The sequence below is a fragment of the Xyrauchen texanus genome, chromosome 9, assembly GCF_025860055.1.
Source record: "Xyrauchen texanus isolate HMW12.3.18 chromosome 9, RBS_HiC_50CHRs, whole genome shotgun sequence".
Taxonomy (NCBI): Eukaryota; Metazoa; Chordata; class Actinopteri; order Cypriniformes; family Catostomidae; genus Xyrauchen; species Xyrauchen texanus.
Genome location: NC_068284.1, coordinates 13,967,058 through 13,991,105, shown reverse-complemented (window position 1 = coordinate 13,991,105; position 24,048 = coordinate 13,967,058). Strand labels below are relative to the sequence as shown.

Sequence of the window (24,048 nt, the reverse complement as noted above, 5' to 3'; positions counted from 1 at the left end):
CCGAGGCGACAGGCACTGGCTCACTGACCTCTGAGGCGACAGGCTCTGGCTCACTGACCTCTGAGGCGACAGGCTCTGGCTCGCTGACCTCTGAGGCAACAGGCTCTGGCTCGCTGACCTCTGAGGCGACAGGCTCTGGCTGGTTGACCGTGGTATGCGCTGGTACACTGTTCCTGGTCGGCGTGGCTTCAGGCTCGCTGGCTGTGGCTGGCAAGGGCTCAGGCTCGCTGACCGTGGCTGACGAGGGCTCAGGCTCGCTGACCGTGGCAGGCGTGGGCTCTGACTCGCTGACCAGGGCAGGCTCTGGCTCTGGCTCGCAGACTGGAGCAGGCGTGGGCCGGGAGGCAGAAGCCCGTCTTCTCTTCCTCCTCCAGGCAGACGAAGTGGACCGTGCAGGCTCATGGGGAACGACAGGCATGGGGGTTGGCTCGCTGGCAGGTGGGGCAGGCATGACAGGAAGCGCCACGGACGACTGGGGAGTCACCACAGTGGGAGGAGAGGTTGGGTCCTCCTCAGCCACATCAACATGGAATGGCGAGCCGCAGACCAGCAAGGTCTCCTCCACGAATGCCTGGAGAGTCCAGCCGCGCGTCGCCGGTGGCAACCGCTCCTTAAGCGAACCGTTCAGATTAACATAAAGCTGAACACGAGTCGACAGAACATCCACGAAGGGCTGGAAAACCTGGAGAAAACACGAACAGAGATTACACATTGGCATCGACTTGAACATGAAACGGTAACGATCGACAATGGAGAGAGGAAACGACAGGGTTTAAATAGACATACACAGTGATAACAAAATAAGCGACAGGTGCGGATAATAATGCTGTGACAGCGGTGATGAGGAGTGAGGAAGAAGGGAAGTGTAGTTTTAACAGAGACAGTGAAACACAGGCGGACAACAAGGAAGACATGACAGCGAGCGTGTTCGGTGAAACAGAAAACACGGGACGGACAACAAGGAAGAGTGACATGGAACGTGACTGGCGAGGGTGAAACAGAAAGCACGGGGCAGACCACGTGACATGAACGTGACTAGAGAAACAGAGAACACAGGGCAGACAACACGGGAACGTAACACTATGTTGCTATTATGAGTTTTAACCCCTAACTCAAGCATTAACCTAACCATAAATTGTAATTCCTTACCCAAACCTTAAGCCTATAAGGTGTTTGATAGGAGGCTAGCTAAAATTTTACTGTATTGTATCAATTATAAATTCTGTTTGTTGATTGGTTGGTCTCTATTTCAGTGAAGTCACTTTTCCCTCACAGCGGCCATATTCATGACCATAAGCGGAAGGAAGTAATATGGCAGTGAATGGAAAAACAGCTGTGAAATGATATTTAGAAAAAAATCTAAGTCTGGTTCTGAGACCAACATTGTGGTTTATGTTTACAGGTCTTTAAACATTTAATAAATATTGTAAAGTAATCTATCTTCTTTCCCATCTTGTAAAAGCATTATCCATGTTCAGTTGTGCTGAACAGGGCTGCGTATGCACCAATAGTGGATGTGTATGTGTCAGAGTATGACTCATTGTCAATCTGACTGCGCTCAACCTGTACAGCTGGCTGGATACTCATATCCCTCATTTCTTAAAGAAGTGTTAAACTCTGTGGCACAGTGGAAGGGAAAAAGGAAGTTGCAGGTACAAATATGTTGTGTGGAGACATTTCAGGGATAAGCTTGTAATTTCTTGGTCACTGGATGAAGTTGCCAGGGTTTTTGAGCTGTAGAAAGAAGTTTCAAGTAAGCTCTGACTTTGGCTAACCTGAGGAGTTCATTTGGTAACACTTTATAACAAGGTTCCATTTGGTAACATTAGTTAACATGACCTAACAATGAACCATACTTTTACTGCATTTATTAATATTGATTCATGTTAATTTCAGAATATACATAGTAATGCATTTTTTAAATCAAAAGTTGTTCTTGATTGAACTACTTGAACATGAACTATCAATGAACAATTGTATTTTTATTAACTAGCATTAACTAGTTATATTGTTCATTATTAGTTCATGATACCTAATGCATTTATTCATGTTAACGAATGGAACCTTATTGTAAAGTGTTACTGTTCATTTTAAAGAATTAAAGTAATGACTATACAAAGTATGTTTGGTTTTCATTTATGTATTTAAAAATGTCTCCCACTTGTTGCTATGGTGAAGTGACCTTCTCCAATGAATAGTATATTTTGCACGCTCTTAACTAGCCATAACCCTTTGAGAGGAAGATGTGCTTTACAAGACACAATACATCATGTCTGTAGCCTTTGGCCAAATCAAAGGGGAGTTGAAATGTTTGATTTCGTTCTGTGTAGAATGTCAACATTTGGACAATTTAAAGTTGGCCGAGCAGTCATGATTTCACCGAACATTTATTGTTGCTATTTTGTCATCATTAATTACTGTAATATGCCACTGCCCACTTTTAAATACACATCAAATAAATCCTCAATGCTTTGAAAGACATTCGTTCAGGAATCGGACAGCACTGTTTGCGCAGTATGTTTCACGCTGTGCTGTGGATTCAAAAGAACCTTGTCATAAGAGTCATTAGTTCTGGAATCAGACTACACTGATCGCACTGTATGTCACGAGTCATTAGTTCAGAATGTGGTTCAGTAGAGGGGCTGTGCTGCCACTGAATAACACTACAGGACACACTGTTTTTAGCATTTTAATACGGTTTTCTGTTCACCTGCGGAACTGTGGTCATTTGTTAACTGTTAACGGAACCAAAGGAAATGGCCCTTAAACGATTCAAGTTTTTTTTTTTTTTTAATATGGAACCAGTTCTGAACAAAAAAATTGATTCCCAGTTCCCAACCCTACACATTACACACAACAACAACAACAACATACATCATTCAAGCAACACACAAATTCAAACTGCAATAACATTGTTTGTTGTCTTTGCATTGAATCTTGAATGTGTAATTCCAGCACAGTGCTGTGATGATGAATCATTTTCAGTGAAAGAGCAGAGAGAGAGAGAGAACAAGAATTGATTGTGGAGCTTTGATTGAAGTTCATCACTTCATAGCAAAATATGGATCTATTTAATTAACCATCTCAGATGCTTTGGTGACAGGTCCCTTTACTGTTGCCACATCGGGCATGATGAGTCTTTTAAGCGTGTACACTGGCTCTCAGTATTTTTGAAGTTTGAAGTTAATGTGATAATCATTCTGATATGCTGCATGTTGCTCTCATCTCAATAAGACTCAATTGGGCACATGTAATGTTAGACGGAACAGTGCATAGGTTGGTATTTTCAAGTTTAAAATAATATTTGATGGGCCATACAATGTCTCCATCTCTCTAGGGCTTCTGTTTTGAATAAATGATACATTGCAAATAATAAATACATTTCAAATGTATTTCATTAAGAAGATAGTCTGTATGATGTAGTGACTGTCTAGATCAAGACTTTCTAAAGAAAAAGTGAACAACAATCCTAGCAGTCTGGAATAATTTGGTCACACTGTATGTGCCTCTTTATAAGCGGCAAACACAGACCGCAAAGATGTTGTTGACACTTTTGTAAGGGACTGCGTCCCTATATGTTTTTCTATTATAATTGCAGTGCTTGGAAAATGAATACCCTACACCACTTTAGTACTGTGAAATAGGACTGCTTTCTCACTAAGAGATGTTGACATGTGTTTCAGTTGCATTTGGCCATTTCTGACCTTTTTATTTGAGAACGGTAAGAACAGAAGCAACAGAATGGCTACAATTACCATTAGGCTGACCTAGCAAAAGCATTATTTGTGCACTACACAATTTGAAAAGCACTATGCAGGGTTGAAATGCAAAATTATTCTTGTGCACAAGACGTTGGAGGCATTCGTGAAGAATAGTGAAGCCGGAGAGAGTGCAGGAAGGCACCAGGCTCAGTTTTCTTCAATGGGCGTTCATTTAAACACTGTTTACATCAAGGATATCATGTATTTGAAAGCTTTGCAACAGACAAGATCAGATTCATCTATTCTAGACAGATTTAGTTTTATTTTATAATTATCAAAATTACAAATAACATAGTAGAAATAATGAAATATAAAGGTGCAATTGTATTATCAGTGATTAGTTTATATTATGCAATTGTGACTTTATACCACACAATTGTGAGTTTAAAAGATATTAAGTCAGAATTTCCTTTTTATTTTTTCATTCCGTGGTGGGACCTGGCTTCCTTTTAAAAGTCCCAGTGCATTACCATGGTTATTTTGGAGCATGAAAGCCATGGAAGTACCATGACATTCTTTAAAGTAGCCTACCTTGGAATACCATGTAAATACCATAGTATATAAATATGGAAATTGTATATATCATAGTACCATGGAATTACCATCTGATACCATGAAATTGCCACCAAACTTTTTGTAAGGGTAAAGAATAAAGCTATCTCTCTAAGTCATTCCAATAAAAAATGACAGAATGTGTGTTCTGCTCAACAGATTAACTTGTGCTTTTGGTACTAGGGTCAGACAAGGTTGAAGACCCAATATGTGTGACTTTATTGCTAAAAAGAAACACCTTTTTCTGTATCCAAAAATAATCCGACAGGTACACAATCTTATGAAGCTCCAGGGGTACTCCCACGTGCTACCTGCTACGCTGTGGCCCGTTTTAGTCTGTTGTCATGGAAACATTCAGGGAGGTTGGAGGGTGTTGTTGTTTTGCTTCCCCATTTCTCAAGAATTTTTTATTTATAATTTTGTTTTTTGACATGGTGCATTCTTAAGCATTTATACATTTCAGCTGTGCTATTAAAATGCTTTTTTGAGGGAATTTCATTATGGGGATAATGAGAATGTGAATGTGATGAAGTCTGTTTTTATTGATGAATCACAGCATGGCTTCTATCTAATGGGTCTCTGCCTCAGCCTAAGATCGATGCCCACCCGTTGACCCTAATCTTGTTTACGCTGCTGTGTTGCACCACCTAACAATCTATCCTTTGACTTTATAGTAGTTCACCCCAGAATTACATTTTTTCATTGTTTTCTCACTCTCATGTCGATCCAAACCTGTATGTTTTTATATGAGAAACACGAAAGAGAAATAAAAGAATAATAATAAATAAAAAATAAATAAAATTAGCCCATCTGACTGATGAACTGTACTCCAAGCCTTCGGAAGCCATACAATAGCTTTATGTGAGTAACATGCTCAAATTTGGAGCGGCTGTGGCTCAGGTGGTAGAACGGTTGTCCACTAATCGCAGAATTGGTGGTTCGATTTCTGGCCCACATGACCTTGGGCAAGACACTGAACCCCAAGTTGCTCCCAATTGCAGGCTAGCACCTTGCATGGCAGCTCTGCCATCATTGGTGTGTCAATGGGTGAATGAGACGCAGTGTAAAGCACTTTGAATACCGCTAAGGTTAAAAAGGCGCTATATAAGTTCAGACCATTTAAAGGTATAGGCTAATTCACCCAAAAATGAATGATTCTCTCATCATTTACTCACCCTCATGACATCCCAGATGTCCATCCATCCATCCATCTTCAACTGCTTATCCGAAGTCGGGTCGTGGGGGCAGCTGCTCCAGCAGGGGGCCCCAAACTTCCCTATCCCGAGCCACATTAACCAGCTCTGACTGGGGGACCCTAAGGCGTTCCCAGGCCAGTGTGGAGATGTAATCGCTCCACCTAGTCCTGGGTCTTCCCCGAGGCCTCCTCCCAACTGGACGTGCCTGAAACAGCTCCCTAGGGAGGCGGCCAGGGGGCATCCTTACCAGATGCCCAAACCACCTCAACTGACTCCTTTCGACGCAAAGGAGCAGCGGCTCTACTCCGAGCTCCTCACGGATGACTGAGCTCCTCACCCTATCTCTAAGGGAGAAGCCACCCATCTGAGGAAGCCCATTTCGGCCGCTTGTACTCGCGACCTAGTTCTTTCAGTCATGACCCAACCTTCATGACCATAGGTGAGGGTAGGAACAAAAATTGACCGGTAGATCGAGAGCTTTGCCTTTCGACTCAGCTCTCTTTTCGTGACAACGGTGCGATAGAGCGAATGCAATACCGCCCTCGCTTCCCCGATTCTCCGGCCAACCTTCTGCTCCATTGTCCCCTCACTCGTGAACAAGACCCCGAGGTACTTGAACTCCTTCACTTGGGGCAAAACCTCATTCCCTATCCCAGATGTGTATGATTTTATTTCTTCTACTGAACACTAGGGGTTTAACTTGTCTTGGTAAAAAAAACAAAGCGTATGCTTCGCCAACCACGGTTCGGTAAGCATTTGCTCCGCGGTCCATCGCTAGTTTAATAACTTATCTGGATCATACAGTTTGCCGAAGAAAATAAAGCAGCAAATAGACATGCATAGTTGTAACCTCCTCTAATGCACCTGTATGGCTCTGTAGATGGTGAAAACACACTTTGTCTGTGTTTCACATGGGTCAACTTTCTACAGAGAGAAGCTGTCCTATTAACGTCTAGGTTACGTATGCAACCTCCGTTCCCCGATGGAGGGAACGAGACGTTGTGTCAGAGAAGCGACACTAGGGGTCACTCTTGAGCGCCGATATTCACCTCAGAACTATGAAATAAGGCCAATGAGAGTTGGCAACCAGTATTTGCATGTCCCGCCCCCGGACATACGGGTATTTAAGCGGCGCAAATACAGAAGTTCATTCAGGATTTTTCTGAGGAGCCGGAAATGGTCCGGCCACAACAGGGGCTCGGCTCAGCGACGTGGCAGGGGAGACACAACGTCTCGTTCCCTCCATTGGGGAACGGAGGTTACATACGTAACCTAGACGTTCCCCTTCTGTCGCTCTCTCCACGTTGTGTCAGAGAAGCAACACTAGGGGTCCACTTAAAAAGAGCCATGCGCTGAGCCGTGTACATGATCCACTGATACAGGAGCGAGCAGGTATTCCTACGTGCAGAACGACCAACTGTATCAGGCTGCACGTACCCTTTCCCAATGCCCCATTTAAGCCATCAGGATTCCTTATCGTTACCCTGGAGGGGGGAACAAGGTGACGGCCGCCAACATGGGAACGGGCCAGCCTGGCTGGGCCTCTTTTCTCTCTATGTTTCTCGCATAGAGCAACTATGGCCGGGGCCCTTACACGCATTGAAGGAAGGGGGTCTTAGCCCTTATTAGGGCGGAGAAGACCCTCTGGGAGGCCACACCTACCGGGGAGGGAGGCAAATTTTGAGTGGCAAATACATCGCATGGCCTATACTTAGGTCTTATGCTGGAACAGCAGTCGTGGTGGTAGATCCAGCCTCGCAGAGGGGAAGCATACAGCCACGGCACCGAGGCAGCTGTAACTGCCTAAGGAAAACACGGAGTCAACTCTCGTGAGGGGACAGAACCGTGGTTTTACACACAGGGGAGTCCGAACAGGAGGCCTTACCTGTGGTGCACCTATACCAGTACAGGGTAGCTAGTGGTACCCGCAGTGGTTTGGGTCGGCGAGTTCCTCCAGCAGAACTGCGACCCACGAGGGCTAGGGAGGAGTCAACCAGTGTCCCAAACCTGGGATCTCCTGGGAAAGAAGGCGCACTGTTTCCCTGGTTAGGGGAAGGGTGCTGGGTGCAAGCGATTCACCCGGTCAGATCGTGGGCGTGCCACCGAGTTCTACGGGCTCGGTACCTGAGAGAACACGGGACGATACTGACTCAACTCTGAGATTGTAGACTCTCGCAAAAGTGTTAGGTGTTGCCCAGCACGCTGCTCTACAAATGTCTGCTAGGGAAATGCCCCTAGCCAGTGCCCACGAGGACGCAACACTCCTGGTGGAGTGGGCTCGGACCCGCAAAGGGGGGGCACGGCCTGGGTGTGATAAGCCAGGGAAATGGCTTCGACAACCCAGTGGGCGAGTCTCTGCTTGGAGACAGCATTCCCTTTCTGCTGTCCCCCAAAGCAGACAAAGAGCTGCTCAGAGCGTCTGGTGCTCTGTGTGCGGTCCAGGTAAATACATAAGGCACATACTGGACACAGCAGTGAAAGGGCTTGGTCTGCCTCATCCCGGGGCAGTGCTTGCAGGTTCACCACCTGATCCCTGAAGGGTGTGGTAGGAACCTTGGGCACGTAGCCCAGTCGCAGTCTTAGGATCACGAAAATGTCCGCCGGACCGAACTCCAGGCAAGCGTCGCTAACAGAGAACGCATGCAGGTCCCCGACCCTCTTGATGGAAGCGAGCGCGATCAGCAGGGCAGTCTTGAGAGAGAGGGCCCTGAGTCCAACTGAGTCAAGCGGCTCGAAGGGGGTCTCCGAGTCCCATAAGGGCGACCGAGAGATCCCAGGAGGGAAACAGGTTAGGCGGGAGGAGTCATCCTCCGGGCACCTTTTAGGAACCTGATGATTAAGTCGTGCTTACCAAGAGACTTGCCGTCTACCGTAGTCGTGGTGGGCGCGATAGCGCAACATACACCTTGAGGGTGGAGGGGGACAGCCTCCTCTCCAGCCTCTCCTGAAGAAACACGAGCACTGACCTAACTGCGCACTTCTGCGGGTCTTCGGCTCAGGAAGAACACCAGTCCGCGAACAGACGCCACTTCAGGGCGTAAAGATGCCTGGTCGAAGGGGCTCTGGCTTGGTTAATAGTGTCAAACAGGTCTACCTGGGCCTTGCCGAACCTGTCCCAAATCAGCTGGACCGATTGGGGGTGGAGCCTCCACTCTCCGCCGGGCAAGTTTTGTCTTGACAGCGCGTCCGCTATCACATTGAGGTTGCCGGGGATGTGAGTGGCGCGCAGTGACTCCAGTCGCTGCTGACTCCAAAGGAGGAGACGACGGGCGAGCTGTGACATGTGGAGGGAGCGTACTCCACCTTGGCGGTTTATGTAGGCCACCACCGTGGTGCTGTCTGTCCTGACTAGGACATGCTTGCCACGAATCAATGGAAGAAATTTCTTCAGGGCAAGAAAAACGGCCAGCAGCTCTAGGCAGTTGATGTGCCAGCGCAGCGGGCCTCGGTTCCACAGGCCTGCGGCTGCGCGCCCGTTGCACACGGCGCCCCAACCCAATTTGGAGGCGTCGGTTGTAACCAGAACGTGACAGGCACCTGCTGCAAGGGTACTCCTGCCCGTAGAAAGCAGAGGTCTGTCCAGGGTTTGAAGGTTTGGCGGCAGGCGGGGGTAACTTCCACGCCATGCGTGCCGTGGCGCCATGCTCGTCTCGGGACTCGAGTCTGGAGCCAATGCTGAAGTGGTCTCATATGCATCAACCCCAGTGGCGGCCGCCGTGGAGGATGCCATATGCCCCAGGAGCCGTTGGGAGCGTTTCAAAGGGACCACGGTGCCTGGTTCGAAGAAGCGAGGCATTCCAGCACTGACTGAGCACGCTTCGTTGGAGAGCGTGCTGTCATTGAGACTGAGTCTAACTCCAAACCGAGAAAAGAGATGCTCTGGACTGGGGTGAGCTTGCTCTTTTCCCAGTTGACCTGAAACCCTAAACGGCCGAGGTGCTCGAGCACCTGGTCTCTGTGTGCGCATAGTAATTCCTGCGAGGAGGCCAAAATGAGCCAATCGTCGAGGTAATTGAGTATGCGTATGCCCGCTCCTCATAGCGGGACCAGAGCCGCCTCTGCGACCTTCGTGAAGATGCGAGGGGACAGAGACAGGCCGAAGGGGAGGACCTTGTACTGATACGCCTGGCCGTCGAACGCGAACCATAGAAAGGGTCGATGTCGAGGGCGAATTGAGACGTGGAAGTACGCGTCCTTCAGGTCTAGCGCTGCGAACCAATCTAGATGCCGGACGCCAGATAGAATTTGTTTCTGGGTAAGCATTTTGAACGGGAGTTTGGACAAGGTCCGATTGAAAACTCGCAGGTCCAAGATCGGTCGTATGCCGCCGCCTTTCTTGGGTACAACGGTAAGGGCTGTAGAAACCCTTCTTCGTTTCAGTCGGAGGGACAGGCTCTATCGCGTCCTTGATTAGAAGGGAGGTGATTTCCTCGCGCAGGGAGTGGGCATGTTTGCCGTGCACTGCGGAGGAACGAACGCCCACGAAGGGGGGCGGAGACCTGGCAAACTGAATTGCGTAACCGAGTCGGATGGTCGGTGCAGCCACCGTGGACGAGCTGGGCAGTGAAAGCCATGCCTCTAAGCTCCGTGCTAGGGGCACCAAGGGGACGAGTATTTTGGGCGTACCGGCGGGCTTCGCAGCGGTCGCGAAACAGGTACCGCGGCGTCGGGAGGCTGTGGCGTCCCGAGGCTCTGGTGCTGAGAATAAACTCAAAGCACTTACCTTGTTCAGCGCACCCGGCAGGGGGCGGGTTCATGACTGAGGAGGAGGTCTGATGCTGGCGTCCTCTGGACTCGTCTGAACCGGCCGGCCGGGGAACAGTCGTGGGGCTGAGGGCGGAAGCACCGCATCCTGGGCGCCGAGACTGTTGAGGCCTGAAAGCAAAGTGCCGTGAGAATGGCATTTGCGGGCCATGTGACCCAGAGGTAAAGGAAATAGCTCATTTATTGAGAATTTGGGTACCACAGCCCCCGTCAGGGGGTGAGGCAAATGAAAAAACAAAAGATTCTCCTCCCGGCCCTCCACCGGGGGACGGAGCGGTCTTACCACCTCCGGAGCTAACTTCTCGTCCTCTGGGTCCGCTGTCTCAGGGACGCTTGGGAGCCCAGGTTGGGGTGGAGCAGAAGGTCTGGGCGAGCAGGTGGGGCCTGGGCCGTGGCGGCAAGCTTGCGGTGCGGCATGATGTGCGAAATGGCCTCCATCTGCTTCTTCACCAGGGAGAACTGCTGGGCAAAGTCCTCAACGGTGTCGCCGAAGAGGCCGAAATGGGAGACAGGGGCATTGAGGAAGCGAGTCTTGTCAGCTTCACGCATCTCAACCAAGTCCAGCCATTGCTGACGTTCCTGGACCACCAGAGTGGCCATCGCCTGCCCGAGTGCCTGCGCTGTGACCTTCGTCGCTCTCAGGGCGAGGTCGGTTGCTGAGCGCAGTTCCTGCAGCGTGTCGGGATCAGGGCCACCCCCGTGCATGTTGCGAAGTGCCTTGGCTTGGTGGACCTGCAGGAGAGCCATGGCATGCAGGGCGGAAGCGGCGTGTCCAGTAGCGCTGTAGGCCTTCGCGGTGAGCGAGGATGTTGCTCTACAGGACCGGGAAGGGAGTACAGGGCGGCCCCGCCAGGTGGTAGTGCTTTCGGGACATAAGTGGAGTGCAACTGCTCTATCCACCTGGGGGATCTCCGTGTACCCGTGGCGAGGGCGGATGTGCAGGTGGCGGTGCGACGAGTGGAGAGGGGTGCTCTCCACGAAGACGTCAGCTCATCATGCACCTCCGGGAAGAAAGGAACCGGGGGGGCGAGGCTGTGAGCGGCGCCCCACGCCCAAGAACCAATCGTCCAGCCGTGATGGCTGTGGGGAGGATGGACATCTGTGCGTCGGCCTCCTCCTGGGCGTGCAAGCCCGAAGGCGGCAGCCCAGAGGAGCCCTCAGTATCAGAGCCCACGCCCTCCGATGTCACGGCGAACTCATCTGCTTCCATCGCAAGAGGGTAGGCAGACTGGCTGTGAGGCGAGTCGCCGCCACCTCGAGCGGGGACGGAGTCAACGGCGTGCCGGGCGTGGGTGGTCCGAGGCGTACCGGCGAGCTGCACCCGCTGCCATCCCCGAATCTCCTCCATCGCCAGCCGCATCGTCCTCAATCCCGTGGGAAGAAGGAGCGACGCGGGGGGCGGATCATGACACCGCAACGTTGTCATGGTCATGTTCTGGCAATGAGAACATGAACCATCCACAAACGCAGCCTCAGTGTGATCACTGCCCAGACACACGAGACAACGCCTGTGGCCGTCGGAAGCGGAGAGTACTCTACCGCATCCAGGAACAACACAGGGGCGGAAAGGCATCTTTATAAAGACGCATCCTTAAAAGGACGTTCAACGCCGCTGTGTTTTTTGCTCTTTTAGAGGAAATTACTCTTAAATAAAATCACTCTTTTATAAATGAAAGAACTCGTGAGAGATCTTTCTTATCTACAACTGTCGATGCGCTCAGGGGCAGGAAGTGCACAGCCGTGCAAACAGGAGAAAGCCACTGTTGTGTGCCGTAGAATCCAACAGCATGCAGCAGAGGATAGCAGGAACTCGGTGTGTAAAACGCAGCAGTCTGCAAACACGACCATCGGCTCAGAAGAAATTTTCTGAATGAACTTCCATATTTGCGCCGCTTAAATACCCGTATGTCCAGGGGCGGGACATGCAAATACTGGTTGCCAACTCTCATTGGCCTTTTTTCATAGTTCAGAGGTGAATATCGGCGCTCAAGAGAGACCCCTAGTGTCGCTTCTCTGACACAACGTGGAGAGAGCGACAGAAGGGGAACTGTTAGTATGTAAATCATTTGATGACATAACATTCTGCACACGTTAGTTGGCAAAATGGCAAGCGGAGAAAACAGCCACAAGAGAGAAGCCCCTGCGTCATTTAAGTCTCCAGTCTGAGAACTTTTTTATGCAGTCAATTACAACAGTGATGGTCAAAAAACCTTTACAAAACAGGCCCTGTTTGCAGACATTGCTCGATGCGAGTGCCATATACTGGTCATCAACGTTTGATTAGTTATTTACATCGACATCACTCGAGGATATATAGCGCAGTGTGCACAGAGTGACCCGAAACTGCACACAGACACACTTCCTTCCGTCTGTAAGCGGACACTCACTGCCAGTTCAGACAGACATGAAACAGGAACTAAAGCGCTTGGGGTGTTCATAGCCAAAGATATGTTGCCCTTACCCTTACTCTGCTGATGAAGATGATGGATTTCCACATATGATTAAAATACTCCTGTCCTGTTACAACATCCATTCTCGTATTCATTTTAATTGCAAGTTCATTTCTTCTATAGTGATGTACAGATAATGAATGTTGGATATATTGAGTTGAGTTTGAAATGCACTTTATGTTGATGCATGTAGCGTAATAATGCAGGTATTAAGTTATAATGTTGAGTTAGTAATTAGAGAATCTTTTTCCACTGTAATAATTGTTGGAATAATTATAAGGACTGTTGTCACCGTGATTTTCTTTGCAGAAATCATGGTTATGATAAAACTAACCATGGTTTTATGTAGGAATACTGTAGTAGCCATATAGTAACCATAGTTTTACTATAGAAATATCGTAGTAACCATGACTGTGGTCACCATAGTTTTCTTGGCAGAAATCATAGTTTTAATTAACCATTGTTTACAACAGTAATACTGCAGTTTCACATAGCAACCTTGATTTTACTGTAGTATTATAACCATGTTTATAACCAACATTAACCATGTTAATTTTGTGGTTACTGTGATTTTACTACAAACACAATGTTTAAAGTATGGTTACTGTAGCCAAAAAAAACATGGTGATTTGTAGTGAGGGCAAATCTCTTGAAGTGTCTGTTACAAAATTGAATATTTTTACTTTGGATTTGGCCGCAATATTTTTTTCCCCCTGAACATAACAAATACCGAACTGTATCGTGAAACAAACCAAAACGTGAGAAATTTGAATTTTGTTTTAGATTTTTTGTATAATTTTTCAGCTCTGTAGGTCTATACAATGTAAGTGAATGGTGACCAGACCATTCGATTTCCAAAAATAACATAAAGGCAGCATAAAAGACATAAATGTTTATGTAATATATGTCTTCTAAGTAATGTTTAAAAAAAGTGAAAAGTAACTATTTTTCACTTTCACCCACACCTATTATATTGCTTTTGAAGATTTAATATGGATTACTTTTATGCTGCCATGTGTTTTTTTTTTTTTTTTTTTCTTTTAGCTTCAAAGTTCTTGTCACCATTCACTTGGATTGTATGGACTTACAGAGCTGAAATATTATTCTAAAAATCGTTTTGTTCTGCAGCAGAAATAAAGTCATACACATCAGGGATGGCATGAGCGTAAATGATCAGAGAATTTTCATTTTGGGGGGAACTTATCCCTTTAAGTTCAGGTCCAACTTATCCCTTTAAGTTGGAAGTTCAGGTCCAACAAGCTTCAATGTCCAGATGCCAAAATAGCATTGGTTCTTGTCTGTGTAGTAATCAAATGTGATGCAACATCTGGACGCACATACCCGATTGATGTGAGTTTCAGCGGAGACAATGGTTTTCAGTGAATAATTACTTAAATTCTGGTCTGTTCCTCACATACACTAATCGGATGATACGAAATATAACACACAAGTCATATGAACTACTTTTATGGTGCTTCAGTAATTTATTTGTCCTTTTTGGAGCTTGAAATACCTTGGTCATTATGAACTCCCATTGTGTGACAAGAGCTATGTACAGATTCTTAAAAATATATATTATAATAATAACAGCATACAGGTTTTGAACAACAGGAGGGTGAGTAAATAGAGCATTTTTGGAGCTATTCTGGTTTACTATTTTAGGTGAACTATTCCTGTACAACAAGTATTGTTGTACACACTGTATCTGCATGAGCTCTTTGCTTTATCAAAGCAGGTGAAACAAGTGTTCTCTTGTTTTACAGCTTGATGCTGATCGAGAAGAAGAAGAAGTTTTCTGTGACATCAGTATGACAGTTGACAACAAACTATACCCGACCAAAGAACCTGTTGCAGGTAAAGATATTTAATACCTACTAGAATCCTAGACTGTTTTCTCTTGAAAATTTTGTCACATGTGTCACCTATACACTTTGATTTAACTTTGTTGCCATCTATTTACTTATGTACTTCTATAAGCTGGCAAAAATGCCTCCATTTAAAGTCTTTCTGTTTTGGCAAAATGGACCAATAAAATTGATGAATGGACCTTTTCAAAATGTCCAGTTTTGTTAAAGACACTGGGGTAAACTTCTGTTAAGGTATGAAGACCATAGCAAATATTATTTTTGTGTTCTCAATTACTCTATCCGCAAAAGAAAAATCTCTTATTACGCTTCCATGGCTTTCCAAAAGCAGAAATAATTATGGCAGTCAAAGTAGAGAAAGATGCCAAATTTACTGTCACTCCCTCAGCAGCTGTATTTGAAACCACATTGTAGCAGTTGTGAATTAATGCCAGGGTAATATAACATAATATAAAAAATATTGTTATAAATAATGGTGGAAATGCATCATCACAGTCTGTGAAAAGGATCCATCATCCTGTTCGCAGGTCCATGTAAACACTTTTGTCCAATAAAATGCCCTTTAATATAACAATGCACCTCCCCCTAACAGCATCCACCTCCAACAATCAATAGCAAGTAGCAATTAATGGTATGCTGGATTGTGAAATAAATGAAAGACTATTGAAGTCCATTGAAGACCAGGGGTGAAGAAAGGTCCTTCAATATGTCCTCTTTTGGGAAATAAATCTACAAATGGCTACCCTACATACAAATTACTTAAACATTGAGTAAAACATTGAAAAAAATTACACACTTTACTTCAAAACCTATAAACGATCTTGGTTACTTTTACTATGAAGCCCATATTTATAATTCATTGTCAAGCATTTTAAATGTGATTTGTAATATCTCATAATATGCCTTTTAATATGTTATAACCTCTCATTAATACTTGTAGCAACAATTATAATGCATTATAACATGACCAACATCAAATTATATTTGCAGAAGTTATAATGTTATAAAACAATTTTTTTTAAATGTATTATGGATGTATATAAGACATTGCTTTTTTCACTTAACTTAAAGCATACATATAATACAAATATATAATATAAACATCCTCAAGAAACTTTAAGTGGTTATAAAACATAGGAAGTCATACATCCTCCTGAGACCCAAGCCTGACTGCTGTGTGCATTTTTCATTTACGTTTTTGATTTGTAACTAGTAGCACCTAATAAACATGCTAAAAACAATTCTAGAGCAAATCGTTTTTCTAAAGATTGTTGGCAACATATGTCAATAGTATCCAGCTGCAGACCCGCAGCACCACCAGTTTCAGAACCCCAGCGCCAGAACCTGAAGTGAAGGGCGGAGCTTACGTTCGAAACCGAGTAGCGCCACCTAACGTTTTGGAGAGTAGGCTACACCACCAGTTTCAGAACCCCAGCGCCAGAACCTGAAGTGAGGGGCGGAGCTTACGTTCGAAACCGAGTAGCGCCACCTAACGTTTTGGAGAGTACTTTGCTTTTATTACAAAGCGAAACATCATATTTTATACATTATGTTATAATGATTCTTTAAGGTACAGTACAATAAGCATTTTAAAACATTGATCTTGTGTAATATAATTGTATATAGTTATCCATTTCATTGTATTATGAGAGTTACTTCCTGATCATGATGGTGAAAAAAAATGCTTGAAACTTATGGGCATTTTATATAAAATATACTTTATTTCACAAGAAACATGTGCAGCATGCATTTTTCTTTATGTAAAATAAAACATGTCAAAAAACTAAAAAAGAGAGAAAATTCAGCATAATTTTAAAAGAAACAATAAAAATATATACAACAAATGACCAATTCACCCCTAGGCCCATTTTATCATGACAATCCTGTATAAATTAAACTTAAAATGTATCAAATGAGGAATTCACTCTCAGGCCCAGTTTGTCCTTACATTCTTGCTAAAATAACTCCATGTCATCCCTGAACACAAAATGAAACAGAAAGGGCTCTCTGGAAGCTTCTGACTGTTCCAGGAGATTGTTCTGGGCCTTTTCCTTGTGGTCTTCATTCATTCGAAATGTCTCTACAAGAGATGAAAGCACCACACAATAATCTCAACGTAAAAAAAACCCTCAACTATAAGGTAACATTAACTCACAAACAATGCATATAACAGAGGAACGTGGAACAAACACTTTAACACCTTCACAAGATGTCTTCAAAGCGTCACCACAAGGCTCATTTACAACACGCAAAAATGTATCGAACCATCCGTAGATTTTTTTTTTTAATACAGTAAAGTATGACAACATATTCAAGCTTCATTAAGATGATAAAGTTATGCACAAATTAAATATTTAGCAGATAAACGCTGAACTTAATATATGCGATAATTTTTCACAACATGATGTCAAAAACGTTATACAACTCACCATGCTCTCCGCCATGCTTGTCTCATTGTCAATAACTCCGCCCCTCACTTCAGGTTCTGGCGCTGGGGTTCTGAAACTGGGGTTCTGAAACTGGTGGTGCTGCGGGTCTGCAGCTGGATATGTCTCACATATGTGGACAGCGGGACTAAGTTGTGAAATTTTAAATAATAGCTGTCAAATGGTTTATTATGTTTCCAGTAGTGCTAGTTATTATTTTCATGTTTTTGAGATGTTGAAGACATTACATCTGAAATTAGCATAATTAATTCTGATTTAAAGTAATGTCCAGTGTCATCCAATCACTGCCAACCATGTTAAAATAAAATAATACATTATAAATTCTGAATCGATGTACTGATTATCATTGTCCCATGTCTGCCAAACATGTTGAGTGGTTCAGACATCATCTGCAGCCTGAAACTTAACTTTGCAACTGAACTGATTTTAGGAGTGAATGCTGCATAGAGAGTTACTGGATGCTCCCTTGTGCCCTATTTAGTGAAAGACTTAACCTCCAGTGTGCTTTCTGTCTGCACTGGTCTCAGAACAGTTCAAAATATTTATTTTCATCCTAACCCCATATAAAACATCTGAAAGCAAAAATGTTCAGCTTTTGGATGAACCCATTGATTGTCAGTGTGGTATTAACAGGAAACATTTTATTTAATAGGAAGAAATGAGCTAAAGTACACATTAGTGTAAATTGTGTTTAGCAGCATGTTTCCTGATTAATCGCACACATTTTTAAAATGGCAATTTTGATGAAACTAGATTAACTAGACTAAATCTTTTTACTCAAACAGGTTTCGATGTAAAAACTCAGTTAGATTTCTTACTAGATGTGGTTTTGTTGACTTTTCTCTCAGAGACAAACTCTGCAGTTATCAGCACCATGTTGTTTTGTCACATGACTCCAGGCGTCAAATGTTTAACACTTTACTGACAGCACAGAGTCTCCTGAACTGAGAGTTTTAAATGAATACAGTAATACCCCCTGGCAAGTATCCCATTCTTCCTTGCAAAAGGCTTCTAGTTCTGTAAGATTCTTGGGCTGTCTTGCATGCACTGCTCTTTTCAGGTCTATCCACAGATTTTCGATTATGTTTAGGTCGGGGGACTTTGGGGGCCATGGCAAAACCTTCAGCTTGCGCCTCTTGAGGTAGTCCATTGTGGATTTTGAGGTGCGTTTAGGATCATTATCCTGTTGTAGCAGCAATCCTCTTTTCATCTTCAGCTTTTTTACAGATGGTGTGAGGTTTGCTTCCAGAATTTGCTGGTATTTCATTTAATCCATTCTTTCCTCTACCAGAGAAATGTTCCCCTGTGCCACTGGCATCAACACAAACCCAAAGCGTGATCGATCCACCCCCGCGCTTAACAGTTGTAGAGGTGTTCTTTTCATGAAATTCTGCACCCTTTTTTCTCCAAACATACCTTTGCTCATTGCGGCAAGTTGTATTTTAACTTCATCAGTCCACAGGACTTGTTTCTAAAAATGTATCAGGCTTATTTAGATGTTAATTTGCAAACTTCTGACACTGAAATTTGTGGTAAGGATGCAGGAATGGTTCTCTTACGAGAGGTTCTCTCGTATTGCGTAAGCTAGCTTACGCTACGGGAAAGATTAATCTTTTCTGAGATATTGAAGCCAAAAAATTATCCTTAATTTTGTATCATTTGTCAACGCAGTGCAGCAACTGCAGACCTTGAGCGGGCTAGCTAGTGAGCTCATTGGTTGCTCTGCGGCAACTGCTGCAGCCTATAGACGAACTTGGGCGAACTTCGCGTCCAATGAGAGGCGTCCGGCGCTACTGCATCAAAGCCCGCCAAAATGGGCGTGGCTAGAGTGCATATAAGTGTAGTTCAGTAGGCTGGAACCCTGATTTTCATCTCTTCAGCGAAGCTCTTCGCATCTCTGAACTGGAAGCTGCGTCGCCGTTCGAGGGACATCTAGCAAGCTTGGACAGCTTCGAAGAAGCCGGCCGTCTCCGCCACCTTCAGCCATCCTGCGAGCTACGCCATCCGGCGGCGTATCCTTTTTAGAGCAAGCTAGTTCTTAACGAACTTCACAAAAGAGTAACGGCGTCTTTTTAAGATGCCTCGCACCACTTGCGCTTCATGCGGCGCCCCTCTCAGCGCCGGAGACCGCCACATCATCTGCGCTCTCTGCCTGGGACTGGGGCATGCAGAGCTCGCCCTCGCTGAAGGCGGATGCGACCTCTGCGAGGAGCTTCGATGTCGACCCTGCGGGCTCGACTCGAGCGCTCAGAACCGAAGCCGCCGCGCGCCTTCCATTCCGCCCGCGCAGGAAAAGCGCCGCTCCCAAAGTCTGCCAGAACCGGTGATAGAAGCGACTGCCTCGCGGAGCCTCTCCCTCGAGCATCGCTCTCACCCTCCCGCCCCGGGGCGCGCAGTTGCCGCCCAGCGGCCACACTGCGGCCATCTCGGAGGGCGAGGCGGAGGATAAGGGCTGTTCCATCATGGCTCGGACAGCGAGTGGTCAGGCTCCCACGCCTCCTCCTCGGCCCAGGAATCCAGCAGGACCAGCGCCCGAGTCGAAGGGAACTAACACGCCTCCTCACACAGGCCGATGACCGCCTCGGGCTCGAGTGGTCACCGCCCCTGAGCAAGCTCCCAACAGACTCGGCGGCTGCTTTCTTCAGAGCCGTCGCCGGCGCAACACCAGCGGCTCGGGCGCTCCCTTCCTGCGGAACTCCACACTGAGCTTGCAAAGTGCGTGGAGCAGCGCCTTTCTCGGCCAGGATCCGTTCCCACGTCTCCAACCCTCTCGCTTCGGTGGACGGCGCCACCGAGAAGGGCTACTCCTCCATCCCCCCGGTCGAGGATTTGGTAGCAGCACACCTTTGCCCGCCCTCAGCGAGATGGCGGTCTAAGCCAGTGCTCCCGTCTAAGGCCTGCAGAGCGACTTCCGCCTATGTTGGCTGCGCCTATTCCACCGCCGGCCAAGCCGCATCTGCTCTGCACTCCATGGCCGTCTTACAGATCCTCCAAGCTGACCTTCTTCGGGAGTGGGATGAGAAAGGCAGGCACCCAGAGGCTGTTACAGATCTAAGAAGCGTGGCGGACCTGCGCCCTCAGCGCCACCAAAGCTGCAGCCCAAGCTCTAGGGAAGTGCATGGCCTCGCTGACTGTGACCGAGAGACACCTGTGGCTAGCGCTAGCCGACATGGGAGAAGCAGAGCTCCACGTTCCTCAACGCACCGCTCTCTCCGACCGGTCTCTTCGGCTCCGCGGTGAGTGGCATTGTTGACCGCTTTTCAGAAGTCCAGAAAGCCACCCAAGCCATGAACCTCTTCCTGCCGGCGTCGCTAAGCTCCTCTGCAGGCCGCCCACGTGACCAGCCTCCTGCACGAGCCTCTTCATGGCGCCCAGCTCAACAAAGTCAGACTTCTCAGCGTCGACAGGGCGGCCGCCCTCGATCGCGCTCAGACAGCCACCGCAGACCGCTGCCCCAGCGGGCCTCGGTCTAAGGTTGCGCTGAAACCTGAGCGACGAAGTCCTCCTAGCCTTGTTGAAAAAATGGCGGCTCAGTCCGCCGCGGCGGACCACCGTCAAAGCTTTGCCCCTGTCAGTCCCCTCTCTCAGGCTACTACAGTGGTGGATTCAGCAGCCAACAAGCGGTGATACTGCCCGCTTGCCTGCACTCAAAGCGCCGTTTTCACGGCAATCCAAAGAAATCTTGTAAAAGCAAACATGCCTTATGTGTAGAAAATGTGCCCACAATCCAGTGTTCACCTCTACACACAAGCATTACACTTCCGTGTTCCTATCAGAGCCCACTCACATAAAGCGGACACAGCCGGCTCGAGTGTTAGAGTCAATAAGCAGCCCACGAATCCGTGCGGCGTGCCCTTCTCTGGCAGCTCTGTCACACGACCAGCCTTATGTGTAGAAAATGTGCCCACAATCCAGTGTTCACCTCTACACACAAGCATTACACTTCCGTGTCGATCAGAGCCCACTCACATAAAGCGGACACAGCCAGCTCGAGTGTTAGAGTCAATAAGCGGCTCCGCGAATGCGTGTGTGCGCCCATTCTCTGCCCGCTCTGTCACACGGCCAGCAAACACTTCTCTGTATGTAAGTCCCGTGCCCGTGACTATGCTCGCGCATCACTTAACAGATGTGACTCTTTCCCCATTCACCTCAATCGGAAGTCACTCACAGAACAGCCTGTCCCTGCTGTCTGCGAGCAGTCATGCATAAGCACAGTAAGTGCGCTCACACATTCTGTTCAGCTGCTGTGTGCAGCAATCAGGGCGATTTGGCCATTCACCCTCTAGCGTTACGCTTCAAAGCGTGGGAAGCTATCCCAGGGATATCCAAATGGGTGTTAAGCACAATAAAACAGGGCTATTTGCTACAGTTCGATCGCTGCCCTCCCGCTTCAGAGCGGCTCGAAACTATTGTGAACACGGAAGCAGCCTGCATGCTTCGTTCAGAAATAACAAACCTTCTGTGCAAAGGGCCATAGAGAAGTGCCGCCTTAAGCTGGCGAGTCAGGGTTTTACAGCCGTTATTTTCTTGTTCCCAAGAAAGGCGGCGACCTCAGACCAATATTAGATCTCAAGGGTTTGAACAAGGTGCTTGCAAAAGACCGTTCAAAATGCTTACAATCAGGAAACTCCTCGCGCATACGCGCCAGGGGACTGGTTTATCTCTCTCGATCTGAAAGATGCCTACTTTCAGATTCAGATAAATCCCGTCACAGGCCATTCTTGAGATTAGCCTTCGGCGGCCAGGTTTATCAATACACCGTCCTTCCGTTCGGCCTGTCTTTAGCACCCGTACTTTCACGAAGTGCATGGATCGCGGCTTCGCACCCCTCGCGAGTCAGGGCTTGCGAATTCTGAACTATTTGGACGACTGGCTGATTATGGCACAGTCACATACGGAGCTGCTGTCTCACAGAACAGTTCTCCTCAGCCATCTGAACAGTTTGGGTCTTGCAGTCAATTGGACCAAGAGCTCACTACAGCCCAGTCAGGCAATTTCCTTCCTTGGAATAGAACTAGACTCTGTGGCAATGGCGGCTCAGCTTATCTACACAGCGCGCCGTGTTCAGCGACTAGCAGCGTCCTTTCAGATGAACAGCCTCACGCCTCTGAAAAATTTTCAGAGAGTGCTAGGTTACATGGCCTCAGCCACAGCAGTACTTCAGCTGGGTTTACTGCGCATAGCGCCGCTTCAGCATTGGCTAAACACCAGCGTGCTCGCCGGGCTTGGGCCTGCAGGCCGCCAGCCCATCAAGGTGACTCAGACCTATATTTCAGCTCTGCAGCCCTGGACAGTGGCCAAATGGTATCAGCGGGGAGTGGCGATGGGAGCTGTATCTCGCCGAAAAGTCATCTCGACAGGCGCGTCCAACACGGGTTGGAGCGCGGTCTCGCGAGAGCTCTCCGGTTTTTGGCCTATGGTCAGTTCAGGAAAAGCTCCTTCACATAAATTGTCTGGAAATGATAGCGGTCGAGTGCGGCGTGCGCTTTCTCCGGTCATTCAGGGTCACCGCGTCCTGGTCGTTCGGACAACAGATCTGTGGTATCCTACCTAAACCGTCAGGGCGGTGTCAGATCCAGGAACCTCTTCCATCTGACGAACGCATACTGAGTTGGTCCCAGTGCCACCTGCGCTCGCTGAGGGCAGCGCGCGTGCCAGGCCACCTGAGCGGCGGCCCAGACAGACTGTCCAGAGACAATATTCCTCCAGGGAATGGTCCTGCACGCTCAAACAGTCCAGAAGTTATAGGCATATTCGGCAGAGCAGAGATAGACCTCTTTGCGTCAGAAGAGAACTCTCACTGCCCAATATTTTTCTCAGCGAGGATGTGCTGGCCCAGGACTGGCCCAACCGCTCGCTTACGCCTTCCCTCCGTCTCGCTATTGCCACAGGTAATGCAGAGGATCAGGAAGCAGCGTCACTCGGTGCTCCTCATAGCCCAGCGTTGGGAGAATCAGACATGGTTGCGGAGCTTACGCAGCTGTCACTGACAGCGCCGTGGCCCATCCCAGTGAGAGCAGATCTCCTCTCTCAAGCTCGGGGCACGATCTGGCATCCCCACCCAGAGCTGGGCTGCAGCGTGGGTGATCAGCGACTACCGTCGCTCTGCCAGAAGGGGTAATAAACACCATCATACACGCTAGAGCCCCTTCCACGAGAAGACTCTATGCGTCAAAATGGTCTGTGTTTTCAAAATGGTGCACCGACAGAGACCTGGACCCACGGACATGTGGGGTGTCGTCGCTGCTCGTGTTTTTACAAGAGCTGCTGGATAAGGGCAGATCCCCATCCACGCTCAAAGTGTATGTGGCGGCCCCTGAACAACCCTTGGCCAGTCACTGGGAAAAAATGAGCTGGTCATCCGCTTCCTCAAGGGAGCTAGAAGGATGAACCCCCCGCGCCCCCCATCGGTTCCTATCTGGGATCTTTCTATAGTTCTCGAAACTATGAAAGCCCCCTTTCGAACCGCTTCAATCCGTGGATTTGAAATACCTTTCACTCAAAACCGTTTTCTGACTGCCCTGTCATCAGTCAAGCGTGTGGGAGACCTTCGCAGCTGTCTGTCAGCTGCGTGTCTTGAGTTCGGACCAAGTGACTCCAAGGTCATTTTAAAGCCTAGACACGGCTATGTTCCCAAGGTGATCGGTACTCCTTTCAGAGCACAGGTCATTTCCCTATCGGCTGCCAGCATCCGATAGCGAGCGGCGCCAATCTCCTTTGCCCAGTCAGAGCACTGAGATTGTATACTCGCGCTCCGCCTCTTTCAGACGCTCTGAGCAGCTTTTCGTTTAGTTGGAGGTGCACCAAAGGTCTCGCCGCCTCGAAACAGACACTGTCTAGATGGATAGTGGGCGCTATTGCTGCCGCATCGCGTCAAAAGACCTGCCATGCCCGTTGGGCATTAGGGCTCACTCCACTAGAGGCATGGCCTCATCGTGGGCATGGTCCAGCGGGATTTCCATTCACGACATATGTGTGGCAGCGGGCTGGGCTTCCCCTCCACCTTTGTCAGA

General features: G+C 47.5%; 1 protein-coding gene across 1 annotated transcript in view; it reads left to right on the top strand.

The window, feature by feature from the left end:
* The window catches only part of ak5 (adenylate kinase 5), a 113,991-nt gene that overhangs the window by 55,375 nt on the left and 34,568 nt on the right, over positions 1 to 24,048 (top strand). The window contains exon 7 of the mRNA XM_052134509.1: positions 14,487 to 14,577. Coding sequence (XP_051990469.1) covers positions 14,487 to 14,577 — 91 coding nt within the window. The remainder of the gene's footprint in view (positions 1 to 14,486; positions 14,578 to 24,048) is intronic.